The sequence below is a fragment of the Serinus canaria genome, chromosome 28 (assembly GCF_022539315.1).
Source record: "Serinus canaria isolate serCan28SL12 chromosome 28, serCan2020, whole genome shotgun sequence".
In the NCBI taxonomy this organism is placed as follows: domain Eukaryota; kingdom Metazoa; phylum Chordata; class Aves; order Passeriformes; family Fringillidae; genus Serinus; species Serinus canaria.
The window spans coordinates 1,268,632-1,294,399 of NC_066341.1; the positions used below are offsets into that span (position 1 = coordinate 1,268,632).

General features: G+C 64.7%; 4 protein-coding genes across 8 annotated transcripts; 3 read left to right on the forward strand and 1 right to left on the reverse strand.

Annotated features, from left to right (window-relative positions):
* The first annotated feature begins 151 nt into the window (after positions 1-151).
* Positions 152-1,340, forward strand: UBA52 (ubiquitin A-52 residue ribosomal protein fusion product 1). 2 transcript variants are annotated; one of them, XM_009099824.4, is made up of 5 exons: positions 152-298; positions 612-730; positions 810-896; positions 988-1,090; positions 1,200-1,340. In XM_009099824.4, the coding sequence occupies exons 2-5, from the start codon at positions 628-630 to the stop codon at positions 1,291-1,293; spliced, it is 387 nt and encodes a 128-aa protein (XP_009098072.1). In that variant the 5' UTR covers positions 152-298; positions 612-627; the 3' UTR covers positions 1,294-1,340. The 2 variants fall into 2 exon arrangements, with proteins under 2 accessions (XP_009098072.1, XP_050842026.1); XM_050986069.1 differs by having other exon boundaries at positions 195-307.
* A 757-nt stretch (positions 1,341-2,097) lies between these two features.
* On the forward strand, positions 2,098-4,582 carry REX1BD (required for excision 1-B domain containing). Of its 2 annotated transcripts, none has more exons than XM_030231594.2 (5): positions 2,098-2,126; positions 2,732-2,814; positions 3,296-3,500; positions 3,586-3,674; positions 4,049-4,582. In XM_030231594.2, the coding sequence occupies exons 1-5, from the start codon at positions 2,124-2,126 to the stop codon at positions 4,119-4,121; spliced, it is 453 nt and encodes a 150-aa protein (XP_030087454.1). In that variant the 5' UTR covers positions 2,098-2,123; the 3' UTR covers positions 4,122-4,582. The 2 variants fall into 2 exon arrangements, with proteins under 2 accessions (XP_030087454.1, XP_030087453.1); XM_030231593.2 differs by having other exon boundaries at positions 2,117-2,201.
* Positions 4,583-4,671: 89 nt separating this feature from the next.
* On the reverse strand, positions 4,672-13,320 carry CRLF1 (cytokine receptor like factor 1). Of its 3 annotated transcripts, none has more exons than XM_050986142.1 (8): positions 13,191-13,320; positions 8,232-8,510; positions 7,003-7,132; positions 6,537-6,706; positions 6,144-6,301; positions 5,897-6,065; positions 5,464-5,653; positions 4,672-5,346 (listed from the first exon to the last, which is right to left on the reverse strand). In XM_050986142.1, exons 1-8 carry the CDS (start codon positions 13,270-13,272, stop codon positions 5,034-5,036), a joined length of 1,491 nt encoding a protein of 496 aa, XP_050842099.1. In that variant the 5' UTR covers positions 13,273-13,320; the 3' UTR covers positions 4,672-5,033. The 3 variants fall into 3 exon arrangements, with proteins under 3 accessions (XP_050842099.1, XP_050842097.1, XP_050842098.1); XM_050986140.1 differs by having other exon boundaries at positions 5,253-5,346; positions 5,475-5,653; positions 13,191-13,315; XM_050986141.1 differs by having other exon boundaries at positions 5,253-5,346; positions 5,471-5,653; positions 13,191-13,315.
* Positions 13,321-17,564: 4,244 nt separating this feature from the next.
* TMEM59L (transmembrane protein 59 like) lies at positions 17,565-23,415 on the forward strand. Its single transcript, XM_050986186.1, has 8 exons — positions 17,565-17,726; positions 18,752-18,857; positions 19,091-19,188; positions 20,483-20,629; positions 20,719-20,818; positions 21,116-21,227; positions 21,352-21,469; positions 21,649-23,415. Exons 1-8 carry the CDS (start codon positions 17,565-17,567, stop codon positions 21,808-21,810), a joined length of 1,005 nt encoding a protein of 334 aa, XP_050842143.1. The 3' UTR covers positions 21,811-23,415.
* Positions 23,416-25,768: the final 2,353 nt, after the last annotated feature.

Sequence of the window (25,768 nt, forward strand, 5' to 3'; positions counted from 1 at the left end):
GTCCCAGGTCCGTGCAGACGCTCCCGTGCCCTGTCCCGCGGTGCCGGTGTCCCCCCGGCAGTAACGGGGCGAGCGCGGGGCGGTGCCGGTGTCACCCCGGCAGTGATAGAACACTGACGGAGCTGTCGCGGGACGGTCGCGGGGCGGTACCGGAGCGGTACCGGGGCTGTCGCGGGGCGGTACCGGTGTCCCCGCCGGAAATGACGAACAGTCGCGGGGCGGTGCCGGTGACCCCGCCGGCAGTGACGTGGCCGCCATTCCGGTCCCGCCTCCCTTTCCCTCAGCAGCGAGGCCGCGGGTGCGCGCGGTGCGGGACCGGAGCGGGCCCGGAGCCCGGGGCGGGGGCTCTGGATCCCGGGAGGGGCCGGTGGATCCCCGAAGGGGGGCTTGGGACCCGGGAAACGGGGGCTGGAACCCCGAGAGGGGCCCTGGGTCCCCGGGGACGGGAGTGGATCCCGCGGGAGGGCCCCGAAAGCCGGGATGGGGCTGGAGCGCGGGAGGGGTTCTCGGGAACGGGGCTTTGAGGGGCCGGGGAGCGGCGGGGCCCTGTCGGGGGCGGGACACGGTGACAACGGCGCCGGCCCGTGGTGACGCGGCCGCCGCTGCCGCAGGTGAGAAGGTGCCAAGATGCAGATCTTCGTGAAGACCCTGACGGGCAAAACCATCACCCTCGAGGTGGAGCCCAATGACACCATCGAGAACGTGAAAGCCAAGATCCAGGATAAGGAAGGTACTGGCGGGGCCGGGAGCGGCGGGGTGGCCCCGCGGGGGTCCCCCGGTGTCCCCACCGCCGTGATTGTGTCCCGCAGGGATCCCCCCCGACCAGCAGCGCCTGATTTTCGCGGGGAAGCAGTTGGAGGATGGCCGCACCCTCGCAGACTACAACATCCAGAAAGGTGCTCCCCGGACCCAGGGGGTTTTTTGGGGGGCGTTTTTGGGGTGCCAGCTGCTCTTTTCCCCCTGTGTGACACCGATCTCTCCTCGCAGAGTCCACCCTGCACCTGGTGCTGCGCCTGCGAGGGGGAATCATCGAACCCTCCCTGCGCCAGCTGGCCCAGAAGTACAACTGTGACAAGATGATCTGCCGCAAGTATGTCCCCGTGTCCCCTCCCCGTGTCCCCTCACCCCCTTCCTGCAGCCCCCCTGCTCCCAGAGCCCCTCCCCAGGCACACGGGGCTCGGCTGACCTGTCCCCCCCAGGTGTTACGCCCGCCTGCATCCCCGCGCCGTCAACTGCCGCAAGAAGAAGTGCGGGCACACCAACAACCTGCGCCCCAAGAAGAAGGTCAAGTAGAGCCTCCAGCCCTGCCTGCACTGGCCAATAAAGTATTGCAACGCTCAGTCCCGTTTTCTGGTGGTTTTTTACCCAGATTGTGGTTTTTGGGAAATGCTGGAGCAGCATAGGAGGGTGGGGGGAACAGGGAGGGATGGAGGTGGTGGGTGCTGGTGGGCAGTGCCTGCAGCAGTGTGTGCAGGGGCTGGGCCAGCACTGGGACCCCCCTGCCCTCCCATGGGACCCCTGGCCATGTGCACACAGCAGATGGACACAGGACCTGGCCAGGGGGTGGTCTGGCACCAGGACCATTCACAAACCCTTGTGTTCATGCACTGGGACCCCCCAGCCAGGAGGGGTGACTGTCACCATGACCCCCTGCTCATGCACTGGGAGTCCTTTGGTCACTTCTGCAGGGTCTGGATGGACACCGAGCCCCCCCGCCCACCTCCAGGGTCTGGATGGACATCGGACCCCCCTGCCCACCTCCAGGGTCTGGATGGACACCGGGCCCCCCTGCCCACGTGCTGGGACCCCCAGCATGGGACCCGCTCCCTCCTGGGCCCTCCCTGTTCGGTGGCAAACGCACCGGGACCCCCGGCCGCGTGTCCAGGGACCGGCACCGGGACCCCCCGTTCAGGGCGCAGCCCGGAGCCCCCACTGCGTCCCCCTACCCATCCACCAGGACCCCCGGCCGTGCGCTCACAGCACACACGGCTGCACGGACCGCACCGGGATCCCGGGGCGGGGGACCGGGGCTGGCGGCGCTGCCGGTCGGTGCCTGCAGGTGGCGGCGGAACCGCGCTCCGCCCCGCGGGCCCCGGGCCTGCGCCGTGCGGCCGGGCCGGGCCATGGTGAGCGGCACCGGGAGCGGGACGGGAACGGGAGCGACCCCCGGGGCACGGGAGGGGCGTCCCGGGACCGAGCGGGTCCGTGCGCGCGAGGTCACGGCGGGGTGGTGGATGGGGGGTCCCGGTGCCCGTCTGTGAACCGGGGGAATCCCGGTGCCGGTCCGTGGACACGTGGCCGGGGGGCTCCCGGTGCGTTTGCGGCGGGGTGGGGGCATCCCGGGGCCGGGGAGGTCCCGGTGCCCGTCTGGGCTGTGTGAGCACGGCCGGGGGTCCCGGTGCCGCTCCGGGCGTACACAGAGTGCGGTCCCGGTGCCCTTCGGTATCGCGGGCACGTGTCCGGGGGGTCCCGGTGTCGTGCACGAGTGGCCTGGGGGTGCGGTGGATGGGCAGGGGGATATGAGGGGTCCCGCTCCCGGTGCCGGTGCCGGGCTCAGCTCAATCCCCGCGGCCGGAACCCACCTGGCACCCCCGGAACCGGTGCTGGGTGAGGACGCGTTGCCCCAGCCTTGGGGTGATCCCCCTGGGCGGTACCGCCTCTGCCCGGAGCCCGTTACCGGGTCACCGGTGCCACCGCGTCCCGCAGCGCCCCGTCCCCTTCTGTCCCGCAGACGGGCGAGGCCGTGCGGGAGCTGCTGCAGCGGCTGCGGGCGCTACAGAGCGAGCGGGTCGAGACGTACCGGCTCTTCGAGGAGTGAGTACCGACACCGGCACCGGCACCGCCGCGGGGACGGGCCCCCGGGGGGGCGGCACCCACCGGGGCGGGCGAGGGCACGCGGTACACGCGGGGCACCCCCAGCAGGGAACCGGATCCCCCGTCCCGATTATTTTGCATCCTGTTGGGACGGGGCCATGGGGATGGCTGATGAGCTCCAGCTGGCAGCGGGACTCTGCGCTGGACACCTGAATCCTATTTTAGCGTCCAGCAGATGATGGACTTCCTGGGATGCAGGGCTGAGAGTGGAAAGGATGAAAAAACCCAAACCCCCAACTTTCCCCCCCAAAAAAGCAGTTTCCAACCCTGTCCTGTGTAAGGGGTGAGGCTGCCTGCTCATGCTGCCAAATCCAGGCAGGAACAGGCAGGAAAACCCCTGGTGTGCGGCAAAGGGGGCTCGGCTCCAGGTTGGCACCCCGGGTGTGGTGACAGTGGCTGCTCCCCCCTGACCTGTCCGCAGGGGCCACCGGGCGTACCTGAGCAGTGCCCCCCACTATGACTTCCCGCGGTACCGGCAGCTGGTGCACGAGGTCACCGTGGCCTTCAGTGGCATCTCCCGGGAGGTGCTGGCCATCGCCGGGCGCCTGCGGGACGAGCTCGGCCGCCCCGACCTGGCCCAGCACCTGGCCCGGCTCCAGGAGCGAGAGCAGGAGAAGCTGCAGCTGGTGGGTGCTGCGCTGGGGGGGGGTCTCTGAGGCAGTGCTGGGGCTGCTTTGGGGGGGTCTCAGCTCCCATGGTGTCCCCCCGCAGACAGCACAGCTGCAGCTGGCCCGGCAGCAGGCACAGGACCAGCCCGAGGTGGACGCCCATCAGCAGGAGGTGCAGGAGCTCAAGCACAAGTAGGTGGTGGCCCCGCTGCTGTCCCCCCTCATTTTGGGAAAGCAGCATGCCCCCTTAGCCCAGAACCCCCACTGCCATCCCCTCCTGCCCCTGTTTTGGGATGGCACCCCCTCCCCAGCCCGCAGGATCCTGGAGTGCCCTGAGTTGGAAGGGATCACAGAGACCAGGCCAGGAGCCCCTTCCCTGCCTCTCCCCGCCCTCCCTCCGGCCCAGGGGGGCCCAGATGGTGCCTTCGGGGTCTGGCGGCGCTGCGTGGCCGCGTCCCCTCGGCCTCCCCAGGCTGAGTGTTTCATAAACAGCGCGGGGAAGGCGAGGCGGCCCACATAATACGCTCCATATGGGCTTTATTTATAGTTTCCATCCGCTCTCGTAGGCTAATTAAAACCATTGAGGCAATCAGCGAAATTCTCCAGGACCTTAAGTACGATTCGGAAGAAGTTGAGTGATGGGTGTCCCCGTGGGAACGGCTGGAGGGGCCGGCCTGGTGGAACGGGGGCCCCGCTCATCCCCCACCCGCTCCTGGTGCACCTTGGCAAGGTGGGCATTGTCCTCTGGGCCCCTTTTCTGCAGCACACGCTGGAAGGGGTGGAGAAGCTCCCTCTGGGTCAAGAGGGGTCCCCCTAAATCCTGAGTACCCCTCAGCAGAGGGGTCGGGCGTGGGGCTGGTTCCCCTCCCCGGCTGTGCCGGCGCTGTGCCAAAGGCAAACCACACCCTGCAGTGCCAAGGGGCTGCCATGCCAGGCCTCCATCGAGCTGGGCACTGTCCCTGCTGCCAGCTGCAGTCCCATGGGCAGCAGCCCCCCCAAACCACATCTTGGAGACCGGCTGTGCCCCCAGCCCCACTGCAGTTCTGGTGCTCCACGTGCGCTTTTTCTATGGTCACCCCAAATAAACCTGTCCCCGTGGAGCTGGCCTGAGTGGTGTGATCTCTAGGGTTCGTGTGGCCCCACTTGGCTGCCCCAGTGCCACCCCCTCCACCTTGGCTCTGTCCCCTGGGAGCCCCGGGATGGGGTGACAAGGGCCACGGGCCCCACTTGGCTGCCCGCTTCATCCCCGTCCCCGCGCAGCGCTGCCGCTCCGCTGACGCAGACCCCGGTGGGGTTTCAGAGGTTTATTGGCATTAAGCTTAAATCTGTTCCTAATTGACTGAAATGGAACCAAAATAAGGCTGGTTTGAATCAAAACTGGAGCAGGCACTGGGCAAACCCCAGCAGCCTCCAATCAGCCCGCGTGGCTCCCTGGGGACGGACCCCTCCGTGCACTCACACGTGGGACCCTGGCGAGAAAAAGGCCAAAATCGCTTCCCGGGGGGAACTGCGGCAAGGGTGGGGTCACCCGGGAAGCCTCCGCCGCCTCTTTCATCCCAGAGGCTGCTCCGGCTGGCGGAGCCAAGCCTCCGCACCTCCCCCGGCCGGGCAAGGCTGGGGGGTCCCCTCGCTGCTGCAGGGCCGCGGTCCCACAGAGCCCCCGGGGCTGGGCCAGCCCGGCCCCCCAACCTCACCCCACCCCATCCCCCAGGGCTGCGGGGCCGCGCTGCGCCCCGGCCGCCTCCCAGCTCCCCCGCGGCGGGGCCGGGGCGGGCGCGGGCGGTCCCGGGTGGGCGCCGGGCGCCCCGTCCTTTCCTGCCGGCGCTCGCTCCCCCGCGGGCTACAACTTATCGCCGGGAAGAACCTGCGGAGAGGAGCAGAGCCCCGCGTCGCCCCGGGGTCGGCGTCACCCCCCAGCATCCCTGGGGTGGGGGGGTCACCCCGCGTCCCCACCCAGCCGGGGAGAAGAAGTGCGAAAGGCTCCTTACCTACCTGGTTGCGTGTTTTGTGCGATTTCTGCAGCCACACGCGCCACTGGTCGTAGAGTTTGATGCCGAGGTTGGAGCAGCCGTAGGCGTGTTTCTTCACCCACCCGAAAAACTGCTTCAGCTCCCGCCGCAGGGTCGTGTTCTGCTCCCCCCCTTTGGGGTCGCAGCCCCCTGCCACTCGCTCTGCGGGGACAAGGGGGTCAGTGGCACACGGGAGGGGAGCGCCTCGACCCCCCCATAGCCACCGTGCCGTGAACAAGGAGAGGAACCCGAGCAGGTTTTGGCTACTGGCTGGGAAAACCGAGCTCCAAATTGGCTCCTTTGCAAGAAATCCAGGTGCCGGGCATGGAGCGGGGCAGGGTCCCCGCACGTCCCCTGGTGCGCGGGGAGGGGAACGAGGAGCCGAGCGCTGCCGGCCGCACTCACCGCTGCGTGGGGTGGAGGCGGCCGTGGGGTTGCTCCAGTCGCTCCAGATCCCGGCTTTCTTGGAGCCGTAGATGCTGAAGGGATTACAGCGCACCTGGACGAAGTAGACGGTGCCGGGGCGCAGGCCGGCCAGGCGACAGGAGGTCTGGTTGCCCACGTCATCCACCACCTGCAGAGGGAGGAGATGGCAGCACCCGGACCCTCGGCCACCCTGCGCTGCCCCCCGGCACCGGCCGTGCCCACCCACCTTCCACTCGGAGCTGTCCTCCACCCGGTATTGGATCTGGTACTTGGCTTGGAAGAGGAAATCCTTGAGGGCCGGCGGGGAGCTCCAGCGCACGCTCAGCTGGTCCTCCAGGTCGCCCACCCTGCTGACGTGCACGTCCGACGGCGGGTCCGTGGTGACTGCGGGGACAGGGCAGGGCTGGGGGGGACAGCGGGGCAGCGCCGCGGGGCCGCGAGGGTTAAGGAGCCGCGGATGTAGAAGCGACTCGGAGCAAACAGCCTAATTCGATTAGGAGCAATTCTGCTCACATATCGCCCATTTCCTGCTGCCCCCGCCCCAGCCCAGCGCGGCCGCTCCCCGCAAGGTCACCGGCACAGGCGCGGTGGGGACATGGCGGTGACACGAGTGGCTCACCCACGTCGAGGATGTCCAGCATGACCACATCGGACACGGCCACCCCCAGGCGGTTTGAGGCCTCCACCCAGATCTCGTAGGGCGTGAAGAGGGCCAGGTCCTTGGGGATGTGGCAGGAGTAGGTTCCGGCCGTGTGGTATTCCTGGCAGGTGTTGTCCTGGCCGTACCACCTGCGGGCAGGTGATGGATGAGGTGCTGGCACCGCTCCCCCATCCCCGGGATGCTCCCGTGGGTCACTTTTTGGTTTTTCCAGGCTGCCAGATTTGGGCGACCGGCCCCGTGGTTCACTCAGGGATTCCCAACTCAACCAGGCCCACTGCAGCTTCTCCTCACCCTCCCCAGCTCCATGAGGAAACTCATCCCAAGCAGGGGCCGGCCAGGAGGCATCGAGCTGCCCCTTCCCTGCTTCCCATTAAATCCCACTCCAAAGTTTTTAACAACAACGGGGATGAAGGTGAGCACCCACCTGCGCTTGTACTTGAGGGTGTAGTTGGTGTGCAGGAAGGTCTCCCCTTCTGTCCCTGGTGCCCACTTGCAGGTCAGGTCCTTCATGTTTTTGGACCAGCAAGTGATGTTGACTGGTTTTTCTGGGGGTACTGGGAGAGACAAAAACCGAAGAACAAGAGGTTCCAGAGCTGGTTTATTCCAGCCACACAAGCCCCAAATCCAAGCTGCGTTCCCAGCTGAGCCTCTGTATTCCCGGGAATGCGTAGCGACCCAAAAAACAAACCCGAGCTGCATTCCCCGTTCTGATTCCGTATTCCTGGGACGGAGCATCGTCCTTAAAATAGCCCGAGATAAAATCTTACGATTATTGGTTCGGACAAGCGCGTTTTAACCGAGGCTTTGCCGAAACAGCCTCTGAGCTGCGTGCGGGTCAGGGCTCCACCAGGGCAGCTCCTGGCACGCTTTGGTGAGAACCAGGAGGCTGATTCCTCCCTGGGGATCTCCGGTTTCTCTCCCATGGGGGAGGCACATCCCGGTATGGGCCAGACCCCGGTACAGAGCGGCTGGACCCTGGCACAGAGTGGCTGGAGCCCAGCACAATGACCAGACCCTGACACAGAGTGAATAAAACCTGACACAGAGTGACCAGAGCCTGTCACAGAGTGACCAAACCCTGACACAGGGTGACCAGGCCCCAGCACAATGACCAGACCCCAGTATAGTGACCAGACCCTGGAACAGAGTGACCAGACCTCAGCACAATGACCAGACCCCAGCACAGTTACCATACCCCACTACAGAGTGACCAGACCCTGACACAGAGTGACCAGACCCTGGCACAGAGTGACCAAGCCCTGACACAGTGACCAAACCCTGATACAGAGTGACCAGACCCTGGCACACAGTGACCAGGCCCCAGCATAGAGTGACCAGACCCCAGCACAGAGTGACCAGACCCCAGCACAGTGACCCCACCCCACTACAGAGTGACCAGACCCTGACCCAGAGTGACCAGACCCTGGCACAGAGTGACCAGACCCCAGCAGAGAGTGACCAGACCCCAGCACAGTGACCAGACCCTGACACAGTGACCAGACCCTGGCACAGTGACCAGACCCTGGCACAGAGTGACCAAACCCTGATCCACAGTGACCAGACCCCAGCACAGTGACCAGACCCCTGCACACAGTGACCAGCCCCCAGCCCAGAGCACCCAGACCCCAGCACGGCGCAGCAGCACCCACGTACGTCCAACATAAAGGCAGGAGCCGGCCAGGATGCCACCATCTCTGCTGTGACACACCAGGTTGTCCCCTGACTGCTGCCTGGAGCCGTTGAGGCGAGCCAGGGCCACGCTGAGCGTGGAGGGGCCCAGGGCGGCGTAGGAGGCGGCCGGGAGGCGCCGCCCGTTCAGCGTCCAGTACAGGTCCTCGGCTTTCAGCGGAAAGTCCGGGCTGACCGTGCACGTGGCCACCAGCGAGGAGCCGATCAGCAGGGTGGGGTCTTGGGGGGAAATCACCGCGGGGTCTGCAGCCGGAGAGACAGAGAGCAGGGGGGGGAAATGGGTTAGGGAGGGTTTGGTGTGGAGCTGATGAGCTTCGAGCTGTTTGAGTATGTCTTGTGTCTGTTTGTCTCGTTTACATTGATTTAAACGCCTCGATGTCTCTTCTGTGTTCATTTAAATCCCTTTTATATCTGTTTAAGTAGGTTGTTTTGCTATTTTGCATCGATTTAAATCATCACGTCTATATCAATTTAAATCATCGTATGTTTTATGTTTTATGTTAATTTAAATACATTGTTTAGCTATTTTACATCGGTGTAAATCATCACAAGCCTATACTGATTTAAATCACATATCTATTTTATATAGATTTAAATCATCACATATCTATTTTATATCAATTTAACACACTGGTTTCCATTTTATATCCATTTAAAGACACTGGTTTCTATTTTACACTGGTTTAAATGTGTTTCATATCTATTCTTGACTTCTGCACATTTTATATCCATTTTATTCCTAAAGACATTTTATATCTTTTACATCTCTTTAAATAGTTTTTGTATCTATTCTGTATCTCAATACACACCTATTTTTTATCTATTTAAATACGCTTTACACCTCCTTTTATATCTACATACACTTTATATCTAAGCACATTTAATATCTATTTTTATATCTACATTTTTTTTAGAACTTTAAAAATACTTTTCACATCCACTTTTTATCTTTATTTTCCCCAGGGCTGGGGCGGGGCTGGGTTGCAGCTTCGGAAGTTTTTCCGCGACAAAAGGATTTCAAAAAAAGAAAATTCGAGGGGATTTCCCCCTCCCCCCCTTTTCCAACCCTGCCAAGGTCCGGCATTTCCCCCTGAATCGCTTCACCCAGGGCTGGGCAGCGCTTCCCAAGCAGCTCCCTCCTCATCCTCACCGTGTGCTCCCAAACCCCACCGCTCTCCCCTCGACACCCCGAGGGTGGGAGAGCCCCTCCGACCCCTTCTCGGGGGGGTAATTCCCATCCCGGGACCCCTCCCAAACCCCACCGCTGTCCCCGCAGGCTGGGAGAGCCCCTCCGACCCCTCCTCGGGGGGGGGTAATTCCAATCTCGGGACCCCTCCCAAACCCCACCGCTGTCCCCGCAGGCTGGGAGAGCCCCTCCGACCCCTCCTCGGGGGGGGTAATTCCAATCTCGGGACCCCTCCCAAACCCCACCGCTGACCCCGCAGGCTGGGAGAGCCCCTCCGAGGGGGGGTAATTCCCATCTCGGGACCCCTCCCAAACCCCACCGCTGACCCCGCAGGCTGGGAGAGCCCCTCCGACCCCTCCGAGGGAGGAAATTCCCATCTCGGTTCACGCCGGGACCCCTCGGCTTCCCCGGCGCGGCTGCCCCGGCCCCGCCGCGGGCTGTTCCGTGTCCGTCAGCCCTTATCGGCTCCATCCGCACGCGCCGGGCTAATATTCCCAAATTACCTCCCGGAAAGTGCCGCGACCTCCCCGCCCCTCCGACCTCCCGGCCCCGATCGGCTTTCAGCGCCCGGCGCGTTCCCGAAATCCCCGCACGCCGGAGAGATCCTAACGAGGGGTCCCTGCTCCCGCCTCCCCCCTCCGCAATTAGCGCTCCGAAATCCTCCTTACGCCGGGGAGACTTAATTAGGAATTGCCGCCGTGCTTGGGGGATGATGGTGAGGGGGGAGGAAGAAAATCCAGCGGGGAAAAGCAGCCTGGGGTGCCCCAAATATCCACGGATTGGTGAAGGCACCCCGCGGTGCCCCTGGATTGGTACCGGGTACCCCAAGCACGCACGGGACGGTGCTGGGTACTCCGGGATACCCCGAGCATCCGTGGATGGTGGTGGATCCATCCCACCCCCCGGAACAAACCCTTCCCAAGGCCAGCCAGGCCTCTGGAAATCTCATCCCCCCTCTCTGCCAAGGAGCCGACCCCGCCACGAGCCGAGCCCGGAGCTGCTGCGGCTCTGCCGATAACAGACCCAGCACTCCGAGAGCCCTGATTCTCCTAAATCTTAATCTAAACAGCCCCAGAAACTCACACGAGCACCGTAAAACAGACACGTTTCCCATCCTCCGAGCAGGACCCTCTGGAGGGGCCAATTTTCTCTCTCTCTGCATTTTTTTTTTACCCTGGATTTTGGTTTTTTTTCCCTCCTCCAAGCAGGAGCCTCTGGAGGGGCCAATTATATACATATATATATTGTATTTTTTTCCCCGTGGAATTGTTTTCCCCCCTCAGCACGGCCGCAGCGCCGAACATGTGTTTTAAAAGGGAAAAGTGTGAAGTTTTCCGATCGGAGAGGAAAGGGCCGGAGAGACGCAGGCAGGCTGTGGAATGTGCAAGTTGCAACGAAAATACCTGCTCGGGGGTTTTATGGCTTCTCTATTGCAAAAAAAAAAAATGCTGATCAGGTGTTAAGTAATGCTATAAAGTAAAACCACATTTCCAAGGTGTCGGGAACGTTTATGCTTTTCTTCCGAAGGGCCGGATTTCATTTTAGTTTTATATCGGAGTTTTAAGGAGTTGGCAAAGAAAAGGGGGGAGGGAAAAAAAAAAAAAAGCTCCGATAAGTGTCAGAGATCACGCCGTTAAAAAAGATTTATTGAGCTGTGCAGGGGGTTAAAGGAAAATAGAAATAATTGCCCTGAAGAACAAAAGGGAATTTGGGAAGCTCTGAATTCCACAGGAAAAATAAAATTAAATATATATGTGTAGTTTGAGCTCTTCTAAAACTCGAGCAGCGAGGTTTGCGGGCAAACACGGTACCCAAAAATGCTTTATCCCTCTTTTCTACTCTGCTCTCCAGTCTTTTATTCCCCTTTCTCATCCCCGACTGGCATTTCTCGTGCCCATCCCTGGGCTCGAGGAGGGATTTATAAAAAGCCCAGGCATTCCAGCGCGGCCGAGCTGCACCGAGGGGAAACTTTCGCTCTCTAAAAGGAGATTTGGCTTCGCCTTCGCCAGCGCCGCACGTCGAGGGGCCGCGGGGCCAGCGCTGCCCCGACCCCCGTGGGGAGGGGGGAAATGGGGGTCCGGGGGGGAACCCGGCTGGTCGGGAGGAGAAAGGTGCGGGCTCAGCCCCACCGAGGGTCCGGCCGTGGCCTCGTGCCGGTCCCAGCGGGATCAGCCCCTCCGTGCACCGGGGTGGGCACAGGGGTGGGCACCGAGAGCCCCCGGGACCGGCGGCTCTGGCTAAAGGGATTTTTGGAGCGTTCCCTCTCCCCACGCTATCGCTCCAGCAGTTCCTGCCCCAATTAACGCCCTCAGAGCTCCCCGGTCAAGGACGTGGTTGGGGCAGGGGTCGGTGGCGGTGGCCGGGACCCCGCGGCGTGGCCGGGGAGGGGACACGGGAGCTGCCGGGCGAGCGGTGCCGTTTCTGGCGGGTCCCGTTCGCGCGTCGGAGCGGAGAACATCCATCGCCTTGAGAAATTCCCATCATAGGGAGGAAGCCAAACTTCCTGCTGCGGGGAGCGGGGAGCGGGGAGCGGGGAGCGGGGAGCGGGGAGCGGGGAGCGGGGAGCGGGACCTCGCCCTCCCCTGGCTCGGGCAGCAGCGGGGGCAGCGCGGCGGCGGCCGGGACCGGGGGGTCCGTCGGGTTTAAGGCTCTGTGGGGAAGGGGGGGATCCCTCCCTCGTGTGTCCCCTCATGGCCGGGGGCACCCCGATCCCCGCGGGGCTGAGGCCGCTCCACGGCTCAGCCCACAGGTGGCACCTCCCGGACCTGCCACCGCCGGATGGGGCCCCCAAATTGGGCATCACCGCGGGGCCCCCAGGGGGATTTTTTGGGGAGGGGTCGTTGTTTTCCGTGGGGCGGGGAGGGAGATCCTTGTCGTTCTGGGTGGGAAAAGGGGATTCATTGTTCTCTGGGATGGGGAAGGGGGTCTCCGGGGGGAAGGGGGGACCCCGTTGTTCTCGGCAGGAGGAGGGGGGGGGTCTCAGAGGCTTTGGGGGGGACAGAGGGGGGCGATGGCCCCGGGAGTGCGAGGGGGTCGCGTGGGGAAGGGGTTCGCTATTGTTCTCCGGGCGGAGGCCGGGGGTTTCCATTGTCCTGGGTGGGGAATGGAGCCGCATTGTTCAGCGGGAGGGGGGGCTGGACGGCGGGGAGGGGGGACAAGGGGGGACCGGCCCTCCTCGGGGTCGCAGTTCTCCGTGGGGAGAGGGAGCACTGGCTGCTCCGGGGGAGGGGGGCTCTCCTCGCTACTCCCGGGGATGGGGGGCAGCACAAAAAAGGTTCCTCTATTGTTCTCTGCGGGGAAGGGGCGGGGGGGGTCCCGGCTGGGCTGCGGGGACGGGGATGGGGGATCCCGGCTGCCTGTCGGGAGGGGATGGGGGGGTCCTGGCTGCCCTTCGCGGGGGGGTCACCATCCTCCTCCGCAGGAGGCGAAGCGCAGCCCCGAGGTGCGCCCGGCAGTGCCCCCGCCGCGCCCGGGACCGCTCCGCATCCCGGGACCGGGGGGGACGCGGTACACGGAGAGGAGCGGACAGCCCCGGGGGGCTCCGCATCCCGGCACCGCTGGGGGGGAACGGGACACGCGGAAAGGAGCGGGGCAACCTCGGGGGGCTCCGCACGCCGGGGCCGGAGCCGGACGGGAGAACCCCGGGGGGCTCCGCACAGCGCCCGCGTGGCCCCGACGGGACCCTCGCCCGCCCCGCGCCAACCTTGCGGGAGCCGCCCGGTGCTGCCGGTACTCACAGGAGAGCGGGTCGGCGCGGGGCAGGCGCGGGCAGAGCAGGAGCAGCAGCGGCAGCATCGGGAGCAGCGGCGGCGGCGGCATGGCCTGCTCCGGTGCCCGTCGGTGCCCGGGGCGGCGGAGCGCACCGGCACGTCCGGGGAAGTCCCGAGCAAGTCTGAGCAACCCCCGGTTACCAAAGCCCCAACTGCCGCCCTGGCCCCGCCCCGGGACCGCCCCCGGGGGGGCAGAAAGCCACCGGCCCCGCCACCCCCCCCATATCGTCCCGCTCCAGTACCGGCCACGGGACTGAGCCCGGGACCGGCCCCGGGACTGGCCCCCGCCCGGTGCCCTCTGCCGCCGCGGGATGCTGGACCCCCCCAGCCCTCCCCGGGGCCGGTGTCCCGCTCCCCCCGACCCCCCCGGTAGGTGAGTAAGAGCCGCTCCGGGGCCGCCGGCCCACGGGTGACTCACGCGCGGACCCTCCCGCGCCCCCGGGGCCGCTCTCGCCGCCGAACGGGCCCCCCCGCCGCGGCTTCCCCACGCTCCGAGCGCCTTTGAGATCCAAACCCCTGTTATTACTTATTTTTGGGTTGAAAACAGGAATATCATCCCATAAATCCCGATGTTCTCTATCGAATCCATCGTCTCCGGGCTTTCCTCCACAAAACCCCAAAGAAGTGAAAAAAACACCCCAAAGTGGCTCCAGGTCCCCTCACACTGCGGCTGCGTTTGTCCCCAGGGGTGGGGTGGCATGTCCGGTAGTGCCACCAGCATCGGGACAAAGCCACCCACTTGGGCATCCCCTAGTGTCCCCCCCCGTGCCCCCACCCGGGGTCTCGGTGGCACCGAGAGCTTTGCAGACCCCCAGGCAGGTCACAGACCCTCGGGACAGCAGGTCCTGGTCATGGCGAGGCCACTGTCCCCACGTGTGGCGTGTCCCCAGCTGTGAGGAGAGGGGACACCATTCCCTGCCAGGAATGGAGCGTGGAGGGTGGCAGGGGACACCCGGGTGGCCCGGGGTGCCCCAGGGGCTCGGGGTGGGGGCTGACACTGCGTGGGGCTCCGAGGTGTTGGTCACCAGCAGGGATTGCAGAGATTAAAAAACACAATAAAAAACGAGAGGGGGAGGGAGCCCAAACAATGCCTTTTCCCATCGTCCTGTTTTTTGGAAGCTTCTGAACTGTTTTTGTTGAAATTTCCCAAAAATGTCAGGCTCCGGGAGCCACCCAGCCTGAGAAACTTCAGCCCCAGCGGCCGCAGTCTGGCCGAGTGAATCACGGCTGCCCCGGGGGCTGGCGGCCGCCCGCGATCCCGACCCACCGCCCGCGTCCCCCCGGGAAGCCACCCAGGGACCGCAACCAGCGCTGGGTGCTGGGGGAAAAGGAGAAATTCCCCCTCTGGAGCCGGAGCCGGGAGCAGCGGCCGCCCCGGCTGCCCACCTGCACTGCCCAGACCCTTCCCCCATCCGCTTGCTCCAGCGCTGGCCGGGCTGCTCGGCGTGCACCCGGAATTTGTGGGGTTAGCGGAGCCAGGGCGTGGGGGCGATCCCGGGGAGGGGGTGACTCCACCCTGGTGCTGGCAGAGGGGACATGGGTGGCTCTGCGTGGCAGAAGCATCATCAGAAGGTGGCTTGGGGTGCAGGGGGAAGATGGAGGGACAGCAGCAGAGGGAGGGGAGTGTCTGTCCCCACTGGTGTCACCTGGGACACGGTGGGATGTCACCCCAGGTGGCGCAGGGACCTCCCACCTCACAGCAGCACCTGTGGCATGGGGACAGGGTGAGGGAACAGCGGTCCCCAACCACGGGCAGTGCCAGGGTGGCGTTAGGACCCGTCCGGGAGCAGCCGGAGGTGACCGAGCCGCTCTCCCGCGCTCTGAGTCAGCGGCGGCCGCTCAGCGGCAGCTGTGGTCAGCGCTGCCCTTTGACAGTGACCTTTAAAGCTGCTCCCTCCGGCCCACGAGCCGCCCCACTCACAGGCACCGGCCAGAGGCAGGATCCAGCCCGGACCCCCCCTCTGACCCCCGGCCCGGGCTCTCGGCGTCAGCACGGGGGTCCCCCGAGGCCGGCGCGGTCTCGCTGCGCCCCCGGCGTGGCTCCGTTCCCAGGGCCTCTCTGCCCCTCTGCTGTGCAGGATCTGCCCATGGGGCCCAGTCCCTGCCACGAACTCTCTGCTCTGCCCGGGCGGGACGTGGCTCCCCCCAGATGGACGCGGGTGGCCCTGGGGACATCCCCAAACCCGCCCTGAGCATCCTCGGTCCAGCTTCCCACCAGCCATCACCTTCCCGCCTCCCTCCATCATGTGTCACCAGGGCCCTGAATTAATCTAATTACTTGATTTCCCAGCCAGAGCTCACTCCATAAAATCCTTGGACGCAGACAGCATCTGGCTCAAGGGCCAGGGTGTAAAAAACAAACAAGGAAAAAAACCCCAAACCCCGGGAAAAGCGGGAGGAGAGGCGCAGCGGAGCTGCCTCGACTGCCTGCATCCTTTTAAAGTGACCTGGGGGAAAAATAAAGAGGCAAGAAATGCAAAGAATCCAGCAGGCAGAGTTTGCTTTCTATTCCTCTCAGTCACATTTCCACATCCATGGGTAATTTATAACCCGCTTAACCCCTTCCCTGCCGCCCCCCCCAACCCTTTCCCTCCAGAGCATCCTCAGGGTGGCCGCACCTTCCCGCCTCTGTTTGCTTTGGGAAGCACAAACAGTCCCGTGACGGAGTCTGAGCAGCTCTAGAGGAGGGGAAAAAATGTCGAGAGGGTGCTTGAGCACGAGGGATGGGTTCTGCAGGGTTGGGACGTGGAGTGAAGGGTCCCCTGTCCGTGGAAGGGACCGTGGGGACACCCCAGACGATGTGGGGAGAGCCTGAGGCTTCCCGAAAGGCTCCGGGAGAGAAATGTAGGTCAGTAGTGATAAACGCGAAAGGCATCGAGTGTTTCTGGAGAGGGGAGGAGGGAGGGCAGCAAGTATTTGCCAGCTCGGAGGTTTTTGCCCGGGAAAGGCTTTTTTTCCCTTGGAAAGGTGAGCGGGTGGAGCGCCGGCAGGTGCGGCGGGAGCGGTGCCCACCGGCTGGAAGCTCCCGGTGCCCACCCGGGGGTCCGGGCTGCGGCTCTGCCCCTGCCGCCGGTGGAAGCCCCACCTGCGGTGCCGTGATTTACGGTGACAGCCCCAATCTACCCCATTTTCTCGGCCATTCGTCAGCGGTGCCGGACCCGGGGCCGGGGCTGGCGGGGCTCCAGGAGGGGGAAGGGGAGCGCAGCGCCCTGGCAGCCCCGCCGGCCCGGCCGCAGCTCATTTTCTACCGGCCCTGCTTTGATTAATAAGATGAATAAACTGGCGGGGCGAGGAGAGGCCCCGCTCCCTGCTCTGGGGGGGGGGCACGGGCTGCGCCCCCCGGCACCCCCAACCCCTCTGTCCCTGCCCCAGGGCACGCAGCACCCCTCAATCCTGAGCTGGGACAGGGAGACCCCCCCTTCCCGGCGCCGGGGTCCTGCCATGTGTTCCCCATTAGGGCTGGAGGTTAGCAGAGCCCCCAGCCCTCCCCCTCCTCCTCCCCCCGGGCCCACTTTGGGGTGCTGCCATAAATAAGGGGAGTGGGCAGGGCAGGGGTGAGGAGGGGGGGGTCGGGGGTGCCTTTGATGTCCTTTAAAGCCTGGGAAATCACAGCTGTAAATCCGGGGGTGTCAGGGAGAGCCCAGCAGTGGCCGGGGGGGCCCTGAGGAGTGAGGATGAGGATGGGAGGCATGAAGGTGACTTGGGGAGTCCTGGAGGGATGCAGAGGGTGGCACAGTGGGGTGTGACACTGGCTGGGGACCCTCCTGAGGGGTTGGTCCATGTGGGTGGCATTGAGGCAGCCCCGTCCCTCTGTGTGACACCAGTGCCAGTGTGACACGGTTCCAGGTCATCGCCTCAGTCCCCCTGCTCTCTTGTGTCCCTCTGGGTCAGCGTGGCCCCAAATCCTGTTGTGTCCCTGCACCCTGAACCCTCCTGCATCCCCCAGTGCCTCCCTTAGCCCACGGTCCCCCTACACCCTCTGGTCCCCATAAATCTCCTGGTTCCCACGTCCCCTTTGTCCCCCTGCATCCCCTGGTGTTCATGCATTCCCCCCATCCCCGTGCCCCCCTGGTCCTTGGACCCCCCTTCTCCCGCATCCCGGGGTTCCCCTCACCCCCTGCTGCCTGGGCATCCCCCATCCTCCCGCACCCTTCTCTCATCATCCCCGCCAGGTGCCGATGCCGGTGCCGGTGCCGGTGGATCTGCGGCAGGCTGCGGCGGCTCCCCCCGCCCCCGGCTCCCCCCGCCCGGCGCACAGCGCGTCACGGCGGGGCCGGCGGCGGCGGTGGCGGCGGTGGGTGCGCTCGGCTCCGCTCCGTTCCGCTCCGCTCCGCGCCCGCCATGGCGGCCCCGGCCCGCCAGCCCCGGGCCCTGCTCGCCCTCGGCCTGGCCCTTCTCGCCGCCGCCGCCGCCGCCGCCACCGACCCCTTCTCGCCGCAGCTGGGAGACACCGGCGGGTGCCGCGGGCAGTGCGGCCGCAGCCTGCAGCGCCGGGCCGCCGCCGTGAGTCCGGGGCACCGGGGCATCGTGGGGGGGCAACGGGGGCTTGGGGAGCATCAATGGCATTGGGGGTACCGGGAGCATCGGGGCACTGGGGGGACTGGGGGGCACCAGGGGCATGGGGAGCATCAGGGGCATTGGGGGTACCAGGAGCAACAGGGAGTACTGGGAGTACTGGGGGGCACCAGGGGCATGAGGAGCATCAGGGGCATTGGGGGTACCAGGAGCAACAGGGCACTGGGAGTACTGGGGGGCACCAGGGGCATGGGGAGCATCAGGGGCATTAGGGACACTGAGGGGACTGGGGGGCACCAGTGGGGTGGGGAGCATCAATGGCATTGGGGGTACCAGGAGCATCGGGGGCACTGGGGGCATTGGGGGGCACCAGGGGCATGGGGAGCATCAGGGGCATGGGGGTCAGTGGGGTACTGGAAGCACGGGGAGCACCAGGAATGCCTGGCACACTGGGGGAGCTCCAGAGCATGCGGGGGCTTGGCGGGGGACACCAGGCGGCCAAACCAGTGGGCAGGCCAAGAGCACGCGGGGGCATGGGGCGGGCAGAACAGGGGCCCTGAGCCCTGCCAGGGGATGGGGCAGGGAGGCAGCAAGGCCACCAGGAGCAGTGGGGACAGTGACCCCCGTGTAGGCTCTGTGTGCCCCCCACACCCCCTCAGTGTGTGCCCAGCCCCCCAAATCGCTCCCCTCCCCCAGAACAGTGCACCCCCACCTCCTGCCAGCCCATGCCAGGGCCTGGCTGGTGTCAACAGAGATGGGGGGACCCTCCACACCCTCCACGAGGACTTGGCCCCGTGCAGACCCACCCTGGGGGGCACCCGGGGGGCTTCGCGGAGCTCTCCCTGATCTGGGAACGCCAGCTTTGGGTGCCAGCCCTCAGCACGGTCCTGGGCGGGGGCGGCGCTGCCCGGTGCCCCCCAGCTGGATGCGGGGGGCGGAGGGGGGGGGGTGTCCGGCTCAGCCACCGGGCTGAGCCCGGTGCCAGCTCCACGCTCTCCTCCTCCTCGCCGCAGGATGCTGTTCTCAACGCCTGTTACCGGGGCTGCCGGCTGTTCTCCATCTGTCACTTCGTGGATGCGAGCGCCGAGCTCAACACGACCAGAGCCGAGTGCGAAGCAGGTGAGAGGAGCCCCTGGCCGAGCGGCCCCCGCTCCCCCAGCGCCGTCCCGGGGGGATCCCCACATCCCACCGGGAGCGGCGCGATCCCGACACCCGACACCCTCCGGAGCGTCCAGCCCGCTCAGCCCAGCAGCCGGCTGGGGCGGGTTGACCGGCCCTGGGTGGCACTGGGGAGGGGCACGGGGGTCCCAGGGATTGGGTAGCCCCCAACCCTGACCCTTTCTCTCCCCCAGCCTGTGCCGAAGCCTACGGCAACGCAGAGGAGCAGTTTGGGTGCGTGACCGGGTGCCGCAAGCAGCTGCCTGAGGTGGAGGAGAGCAGGAAGGAGAAGGTGAAGAGAGACGGGGAAATCCTTCCTTGAACAGGAGCTCAGCACAGTCCCTCCCCTCCCTCGGGATGGGGGACACCCCACATGTGCAGCCCATCTATCCATCCATCCATCCATCCCTCCATCCATCCATCCATCCATCCATCCATCCATCCATCCATCCATCCATCCATCCATCCATCCATCCATCCCTCCATCTGGATGGGAGCTCCAGATGTGCCAGGCTGATCCTAGCCACCACTGGTTGCTTTGTCACAAGTCTAAAAAGCAAATTACCTGGGCTGGGCATAGCTTGGGCCAGGCAGGGAGACCTCAGGGAATTCCCAAGGTGAGAGGGGATTGGAGCAGATTCCCCCAGTTTTGATTTGTTATCCTTCCCAGCAATCAGCAACGCTTTCCCCTCCTACTTTTAATTAATTCAGCTTTTGCCCAATTAATTAAATTAGACTTTGGCCCAAGGAAGAGGCTTTTGGCTCCGTGCACGTGCAGGCAAAGATGAATTCGTGCTGTAGAAAGAGTGAAAAGCTCCTTTGAACTCCACTCCTTTGCAGCCCAGTTTTGAGACCTTCCCAGTGCTTGATCCCATTTCCCAACCTCTCCATCCCATTTCCCAACCTCTCCATCCCATTTCCCAACCTCTCCATCCCATTTCCCAACCTTCCCATCCCTCTCCAAGGCCAGGGATGAGCATCTGGGGGTGACTGGGGGTGACAGACAGGGCCCTCACCCCCTCCACCCACCCAAAGCATTTTTCCTCAGGTTCCCAGACGAGCAGGCAAAGCAGATTTAGCATAATAATTAGATACAGAATCTGACCTATTTATTTCCTGTTTGCTGGTTTGACCGTGCGAGGGGCTGTCGGAAAATGTTCGGAGCCAGTGGCAGGGAGCAGCCAAGCGGATTCCAGCAGGGATGCTTTAAAAATAACAAACTGCCGAGACGGCCAAGAATCCAGGGCACTGAGAGGCTGCCAGGAGAGCAACGCCCTCGGCACCGCGGCCGCTCTGCTCCCATTGTCTCCGGCAGAGGAGGGTGATCCCACCCCAAAGGGACGGTCCTGGGGCTGGGGGATGGCTCCAAAGCCGGGTGGTCACCCCAGGGATCACAGCCCTCGCTCGGTGACCCTCCTGGGACTGGAGCATAGCCCTGGCACATCATTTTCCATGCCTGGGAGAGGCAGGTTGAGCCCAGAGCTGAGCACCCGGCTCAACCCAGCCATGACCTGGGGGTGGGATGTTCCCTGCCAGGGTGGGTGACAAGGGGACAGCGGTGAGGTGATGTCCCCACTCCTTTGCAGAGCCTGGAGCTGAAAGCACCCTCGTTTTCCATGTTGGATTTGGTCTCCACCTTCTGCAACGACATCGTCAGCTCTGCCCAGAGCTTCATCTCCTCCACCTGGACCTTCTACCTGCAGGCGGACGATGGCAAAGTCGTGGTGTTTCAGGTGGGGGTGTCCCCAGGACATGGTGTGGGTGTCCAGGGGGGTGGGGACCTCCCTCCTCACTGCCTTCTCCTCTTCCCCTGCTGACCCAGTCCCAGCCTGAGATGGAGTATCCAGCAGCTGAGGCCCTGGAGATCCAGCCAGCACAGCCGGGATCAGGATCCAGCCCTGGTGTCCCCCAGCCCCACACAGGTGCGGGGGGTCTTGGGCTGCTGGGAGGGGACTGGGAGCCTCTGAGCCCTCCTGGCTCCCTTCCGAGTCCTCCAGAGCTGAACAAATTTCCCGTTTCTTGGGCCTGATCAGCTTCCCACACCCCCACCCATGCTGGGGGGGCTCTGGATGAGGCCCTGCTGGGATCCTCTGTGCCCCCTTAGCTGGCAGTGGGTCCCAGGGAGAGAGCAGGACCCCCACCATGCTGGCAAGGCGATTGGAGAGGGGAGGGTGTGTCCACCTGGGTGTCCATGTTCAGCATCACCTCTCCCCTCCCAGGCCCCCGGGCAAAGGGGGACAAGCCCCCCGTGAAGGAGCCACGGGGCAAAGCCAGGGCGCACCCCCCGGAGCCCCCGCAGCAGGAGCACGACTTCCTCGGCTGCATGTCCAAGTAGGTGGTCTGGGACCTGCTGCACGTGGCAGAGCAGATTCCCTCCCCCCAACCCCAATTCCCAGCCCGTGCCCTGCCATAAACTCGTCCCTCCTCTTTGGCGGGGGGTGGTGGGGTGCTACAGGCGCTCGGGCCTTCCTCGCTGGATCCTGGCCACCTGCCTCTTCCTCTCCATCATGGTGATGCTGTGGCTCAGCTGTGCCAGCCTGGTGACCGCCCCTGAGCAGCACGTCAAGACTCAGGTATGGGGTGTCAGGGACACCTGGCATGGCTGGGTGGGCATTGCTGTGCCCTCTTTGCAGTCCCCGGTCGCTGCGTGGGGTGTGAGGTGCACCCACAGCCAGCCCCGTGGTGCCCCCCAAGCTGGGGGTGAGCTGCACCCCGTTCTGGGGCTGCACTGTTGTCTCTGCCTCTCTTCCAGCCTCTGAGCATCAACGGGGACAAGGAGTACCTGGAGGACCTGGATGGCCCCGGCGTCTTCCCGCTGCCGCCCGTCATCACCGTCACCCTGTGCCCTGCGCACGGCGGGGAGGACGCGGGGCCGCTGCCCCTCAAGGTCGATCTGGACAAGACCATCCTGTAGCACTCCCGTCCCTTCCCACCGCCTCCACCTCCCTCTCACCGTCCCCACGGCATCGACCCCGATCCCGCTCGGCTCCCCCCAGCTCCCGCAGGGGCACCTCTGGCTCCGGCCGGGTCCCGCTCTCCTCCCCGGGCACGGCCGCCGTGGGGGCGGCTCCAGGAGCCGGGCAGCGGCTCTGCCTCCCCCAGGGATGTGCTGTGAGCTGGGATCCTGGCTTGCAGAGCCGAGAGAGGAGCTGCCAGAGCGGGGAGGCCGGAGGGAGCCCGGCCCCGGAGCGGGACTCTCTGTCTCCTCCCGCCCGGAGCCGCCGGGGCCCCGCAGCCCTCCGGGCATGGGTCCAGCGCTGGGCAGGAGGGAGCCGGCTGCGGTGGGGGATGGAGAGTGTCTGCAGCCTTCTGAGCTTTGGCTCAGCACATCCCCGGCCTCCCACCTTGGGCTGAGCCTCCGAGGCGCCGGCCCCGGCCCTGGGAACTCCCTTCCGCCGGCCGGAGCCGATTGCCTCGGGGAGCCGAAACGTGGCGAATGGATTTGGCGTTGGCAGCCGGAGACGGGAGCGGATCCCGCCGCCTCCGTGCCCACGCGAGCACCCAGCCAGCCCCTTTCCCGGAGCTGTGGAGGGGCCCTGGCATGGCTCCTTCCCCTCCCTGCTCCGTGATGCCCTTGGGGAGCTGGCCCTGGTGCCAACAAGTTGCTGGTGGGACCAAGCAGGGGATGAGGCGGCGTTTCCCTGACTTCAAGCTCGGACAGGAGGTGGGAGCTGCTGGGACGGCTCCATCCTGGGTTCGGCATCCTGAAGGGATGGCTCCCTCCTGGGCTCAGCATCCCTGCCCCATGCTGGGAGCGGCCTGCAGGGCTGTAGCTGACGGCAGGACCCTCTCTCTGTGTCCCTGGGCTCACAGTGCTGCCCTCAAAGTGGGCAGTGGGACCAAGCACGGCTCCCCTCAGCTCACCCTGGCACAGGCCCTGGGCATGGAGGTTTCTCCCCGCTCCCCATCTCCCCCCCATTCTCCACCACTCGATTTCATGCATCGTTCCGTGGTTTGATTTGCACCGGCATGCGGCTCCTCGGCCCCCGGCGCCCCACGTGGCCACCCCTGTGCCGGGAGGGTGTCGGTCCCGCCACCCCCGTGTCACCTAACACGTCTGTACAGATTAACTTATTACCCCCGACCCCCTCCCCTGGGTTTTTGGGCTCTCTCCGTGGGCCGGCAGCTCCCGGGGGCCGTGCTGTGGTGGGACCGGGTGCTCTCATCCCCGTCCCCACCGGTTTTGTGCTGCTCCGTGTCACTTCCACCCATCCAACATATCTGGGTTTGGGGAAACCGGGTTGGGGGGAGGCGTGTGGGGGGGGGTGGTCTGTGTCCGTTTTGGGGTCCACTTTTCGTTGTTGCTTTCCGGCCGCGTGTGAAGCTCGGTGCAGTCTGTGATGTTCCGGCCGCGGCAGCTCCCCCGATGGCCGGGCAGGAGCTCCGGGGACAGCGCGGCCGCGGAGCCCTCCCGGCCCCGGAGCCCTCCCGGCCGTGTGGAGCCCTCCCGGCCTCACCTCCAAAGGGCAAACCCAGCCCTGAGCTGGGAGGGGGAATAGAATAAAAGGTTTGTACCAGAGCTGGGCGAGTTGGTGGCTTCGTGCGGTGCTGGTCCCGGGATGGGAGCAGATTTGATCCCCCGATGGGGCCGGCAGGAGGGCACGGGGCTGTTCCTGTTCTGGAAACTGAGCCGGGATGAAACCTCTGGCAAAGCGGAGAGAAATCCCTGCTGGGCTGTTTGGCATGGGCAGGGAACAAAGCTCTGCTGCTGGGTTGAGAGATTCAGCATCAAGAATGGGAAGAGATGTTGTGGGGAACCCCCCAAACCATCCCCCTGTGAGCTGCAAGGAGGGAAAATCCAGGATGCAGCATCAGGGAGGGCTCCGTGCACGTGGAAGGGCTGGGAAAAGAGAGCTTTTCCCACTGAAAACCACCCGTGGACACCATTTTGTGGGGGGAAAGTGTCAATGGGGCCACGCTGGTGTCACACATGGGTGTCACACACCAACACACACTCAGCACCCGGGGGGTTGGCATGTCCCACCTTTCCTTTCCCCCGGCGTGTGTTTGTCCTGGCACCATGCCCACGGCACAGCCGAGCTCTCCCGGTGCCAGGCACGGCAGGGCAGCTCACGCGAGGGGCTGGAGCCTCGTCTGCAGCACTTCAGTAGCTCAGCAGGGTCCCGAGCTCGGAGCCAGCGGCTCCCCCGAGGAGCCCCCGTTTGCCGCGGGATGCAGAGGTGCCGGGGATGGATGCCGGCGTGCTTGGCAGGAGTCGCAGCCAAAGAAAGATCTCCAAAGGCTTGGTCTGCTCCCTGCCAGCAGCCTCCGCTGCCGGAGCACGTCCCCTGCCTGTCCCTCCCTGGGGGGTGCGATGTCACCCCCTCCCCGGTGCTGGGGAGGAGGGGAGGGGGGCTCGGCGCTCGCACGATGGGGACAGGAGGGGGTTTTCCCTAAATGGAGTGCACAGGGATGGCGTTCCCAGCTGTGTGGGAGGATGCTCTGGGCAGCCTTGGCCCTGTGGGGCTGGCATGGGAGGCACAGTGGGTGCCATGGCCACGTTTCCCAGCCCACAATGGGATTTGGGGGCTTGCACGGTGTCCTTGGCAGTGTCTTGGGGTGGGCAGAGGGGTGGGAGGGCAGGAAAAGAGGGAAGGACTGGGAGATGTAGCCCAGCATGGAACAGCTTTTGAGGTGGGCACGATGTGATGACTCAGGGGTGAAAACCCCCTGGCCAGGCCCAGGCCACCGAGTGCCCCTCAGAGGGCAGGGACAGCCCTTAGGAGGTGTCTTTGTGCTGAATTTTCACAGGGGCTGGTGCTGGGGGAGGTGGGAAGGCCCCAGATCGGGGCAGACAGCTGGCAAACCCAGCCCAGGGCGGGCAGCAGCTCCAAGCGTGTCCCCTCCTGGGATGGGAGCCTGGCTGCAGACCGTGGACAAGATCCTCGTCTTTAAACTGGAGTCAGATTCCTCACTGCTGGCTCGGGGTGCAGGAAACTGTGCCCAGGAGCAGGTGAGGAGGGACCCCACTCTAACAAGAAGGAGACGCATGAAATCCGCTGGTTCCACTCCCCCCAGCAGGCAGCCGGGGCCTTTTCCACCCGACGCCTTTTCCTTCTCTCTCCCTCTTTCGTTTGTTCACAGGGGAAGGGAAATTCCTGGTGTGTGGCCCCATCAGCCACGGGCAGGCCAGGCTGTGAGGAATCACCCTCCAGCCCCTGGTGATGGTGAGGGCACGGGGGCATCCTGAGCCCACGGTGGGTCAGGTCCTTGGGGTGAGCCTTTGTGTGCCCACGTTCACATCCGTGTGTCCATCACTGTGTCCTCGTGTCCATCACTGTGTCCTCGTGTCCATCACTGTGTCCTCATGTCCATCACTGTGTCCTCATGTCCATCTTCATGTCCTCATGTCCATCCTCCCATCCTCATGCTCACCCTGATGTCCTTGTGCCCACACTCACCCTTATGTCCACGTGTCCACGCTCACCCCTTCGTGTCCACACTCACCTCCGTGTGTCCACATGTCCAGACACAGATCCACAACTAATCCCAGATGTGTCTGTGGCAAGTAGCCTCAAAAAGTGGGGAAAATCCAGCAAGTTTCCCCCTACACCTCCACCACAGACCCCTGTGGCATCTCCCCCTTGGCTGTGGCTTGGTCTTGGTGCCAGCAGTGGTTGTGGGGGTCTCACCAGCTGTCATCAGGGTCAACACCCCCCTGGCTGCTCTTGGTGGCTGCATGGGCTGCTGTTGTCCCCTCCAGAAAATCTCAGCTGCTGGGAGCTGGCCTGGCTCCACCAGGCTCACACAATGCCTGGAGGAGCTGGGCCAGGCATGGATTTTCCTCCCCTCCTACCATCTGCTCCCTAGCGTGCCTTTGTCCCCGTTTCTCACCCCGTTCCCCTCAGGAGCACTCACAGCTCCTCATCCCA

What these genes read in the sequence shown, in the direction of transcription:
- UBA52 (XM_009099824.4), top strand. Translation starts at nt 628, where the DNA reads ATGCAGATCTTCGTGAAGACCCTGACGGGCAAAACCATCACCCTCGAG. An exon ending in CAAGATCCAGGATAAGGAAG is followed by an intron (nt 731 to 809) that starts GTACTGGCGGGG and finishes TGTGTCCCGCAG; the next exon opens with GGATCCCCCCCGACCAGCAG. An exon ending in AGACTACAACATCCAGAAAG is followed by an intron (nt 897 to 987) that starts GTGCTCCCCGGA and finishes CTCTCCTCGCAG; the next exon opens with AGTCCACCCTGCACCTGGTG.
- REX1BD (XM_030231593.2), top strand. Translation starts at nt 2,124, where the DNA reads ATGGTGAGCGGCACCGGGAGCGGGACGGGAACGGGAGCGACCCCCGGG. An exon ending in AGCAGGAGAAGCTGCAGCTG is followed by an intron (nt 3,501 to 3,585) that starts GTGGGTGCTGCG and finishes GTCCCCCCGCAG; the next exon opens with ACAGCACAGCTGCAGCTGGC. An exon ending in GTGCAGGAGCTCAAGCACAA is followed by an intron (nt 3,675 to 4,048) that starts GTAGGTGGTGGC and finishes CCGCTCTCGTAG; the next exon opens with GCTAATTAAAACCATTGAGG.
- CRLF1 (XM_050986142.1), bottom strand. Translation starts at nt 13,272, where the DNA reads ATGCCGCCGCCGCCGCTGCTCCCGATGCTGCCGCTGCTGCTCCTGCTC. An exon ending in GCTGGACATCCTCGACGTGG is followed by an intron (nt 6,302 to 6,536) that starts GTGAGCCACTCG and finishes CTGTCCCCGCAG; the next exon opens with TCACCACGGACCCGCCGTCG. An exon ending in CGCCTCCACCCCACGCAGCG is followed by an intron (nt 5,654 to 5,896) that starts GTGAGTGCGGCC and finishes TTGTCCCCGCAG; the next exon opens with AGCGAGTGGCAGGGGGCTGC.
- TMEM59L (XM_050986186.1), top strand. Translation starts at nt 17,565, where the DNA reads ATGGCGGCCCCGGCCCGCCAGCCCCGGGCCCTGCTCGCCCTCGGCCTG. An exon ending in TGCAGCGCCGGGCCGCCGCC is followed by an intron (nt 17,727 to 18,751) that starts GTGAGTCCGGGG and finishes TCCTCGCCGCAG; the next exon opens with GATGCTGTTCTCAACGCCTG. An exon ending in AGCAGCACGTCAAGACTCAG is followed by an intron (nt 21,470 to 21,648) that starts GTATGGGGTGTC and finishes CCTCTCTTCCAG; the next exon opens with CCTCTGAGCATCAACGGGGA.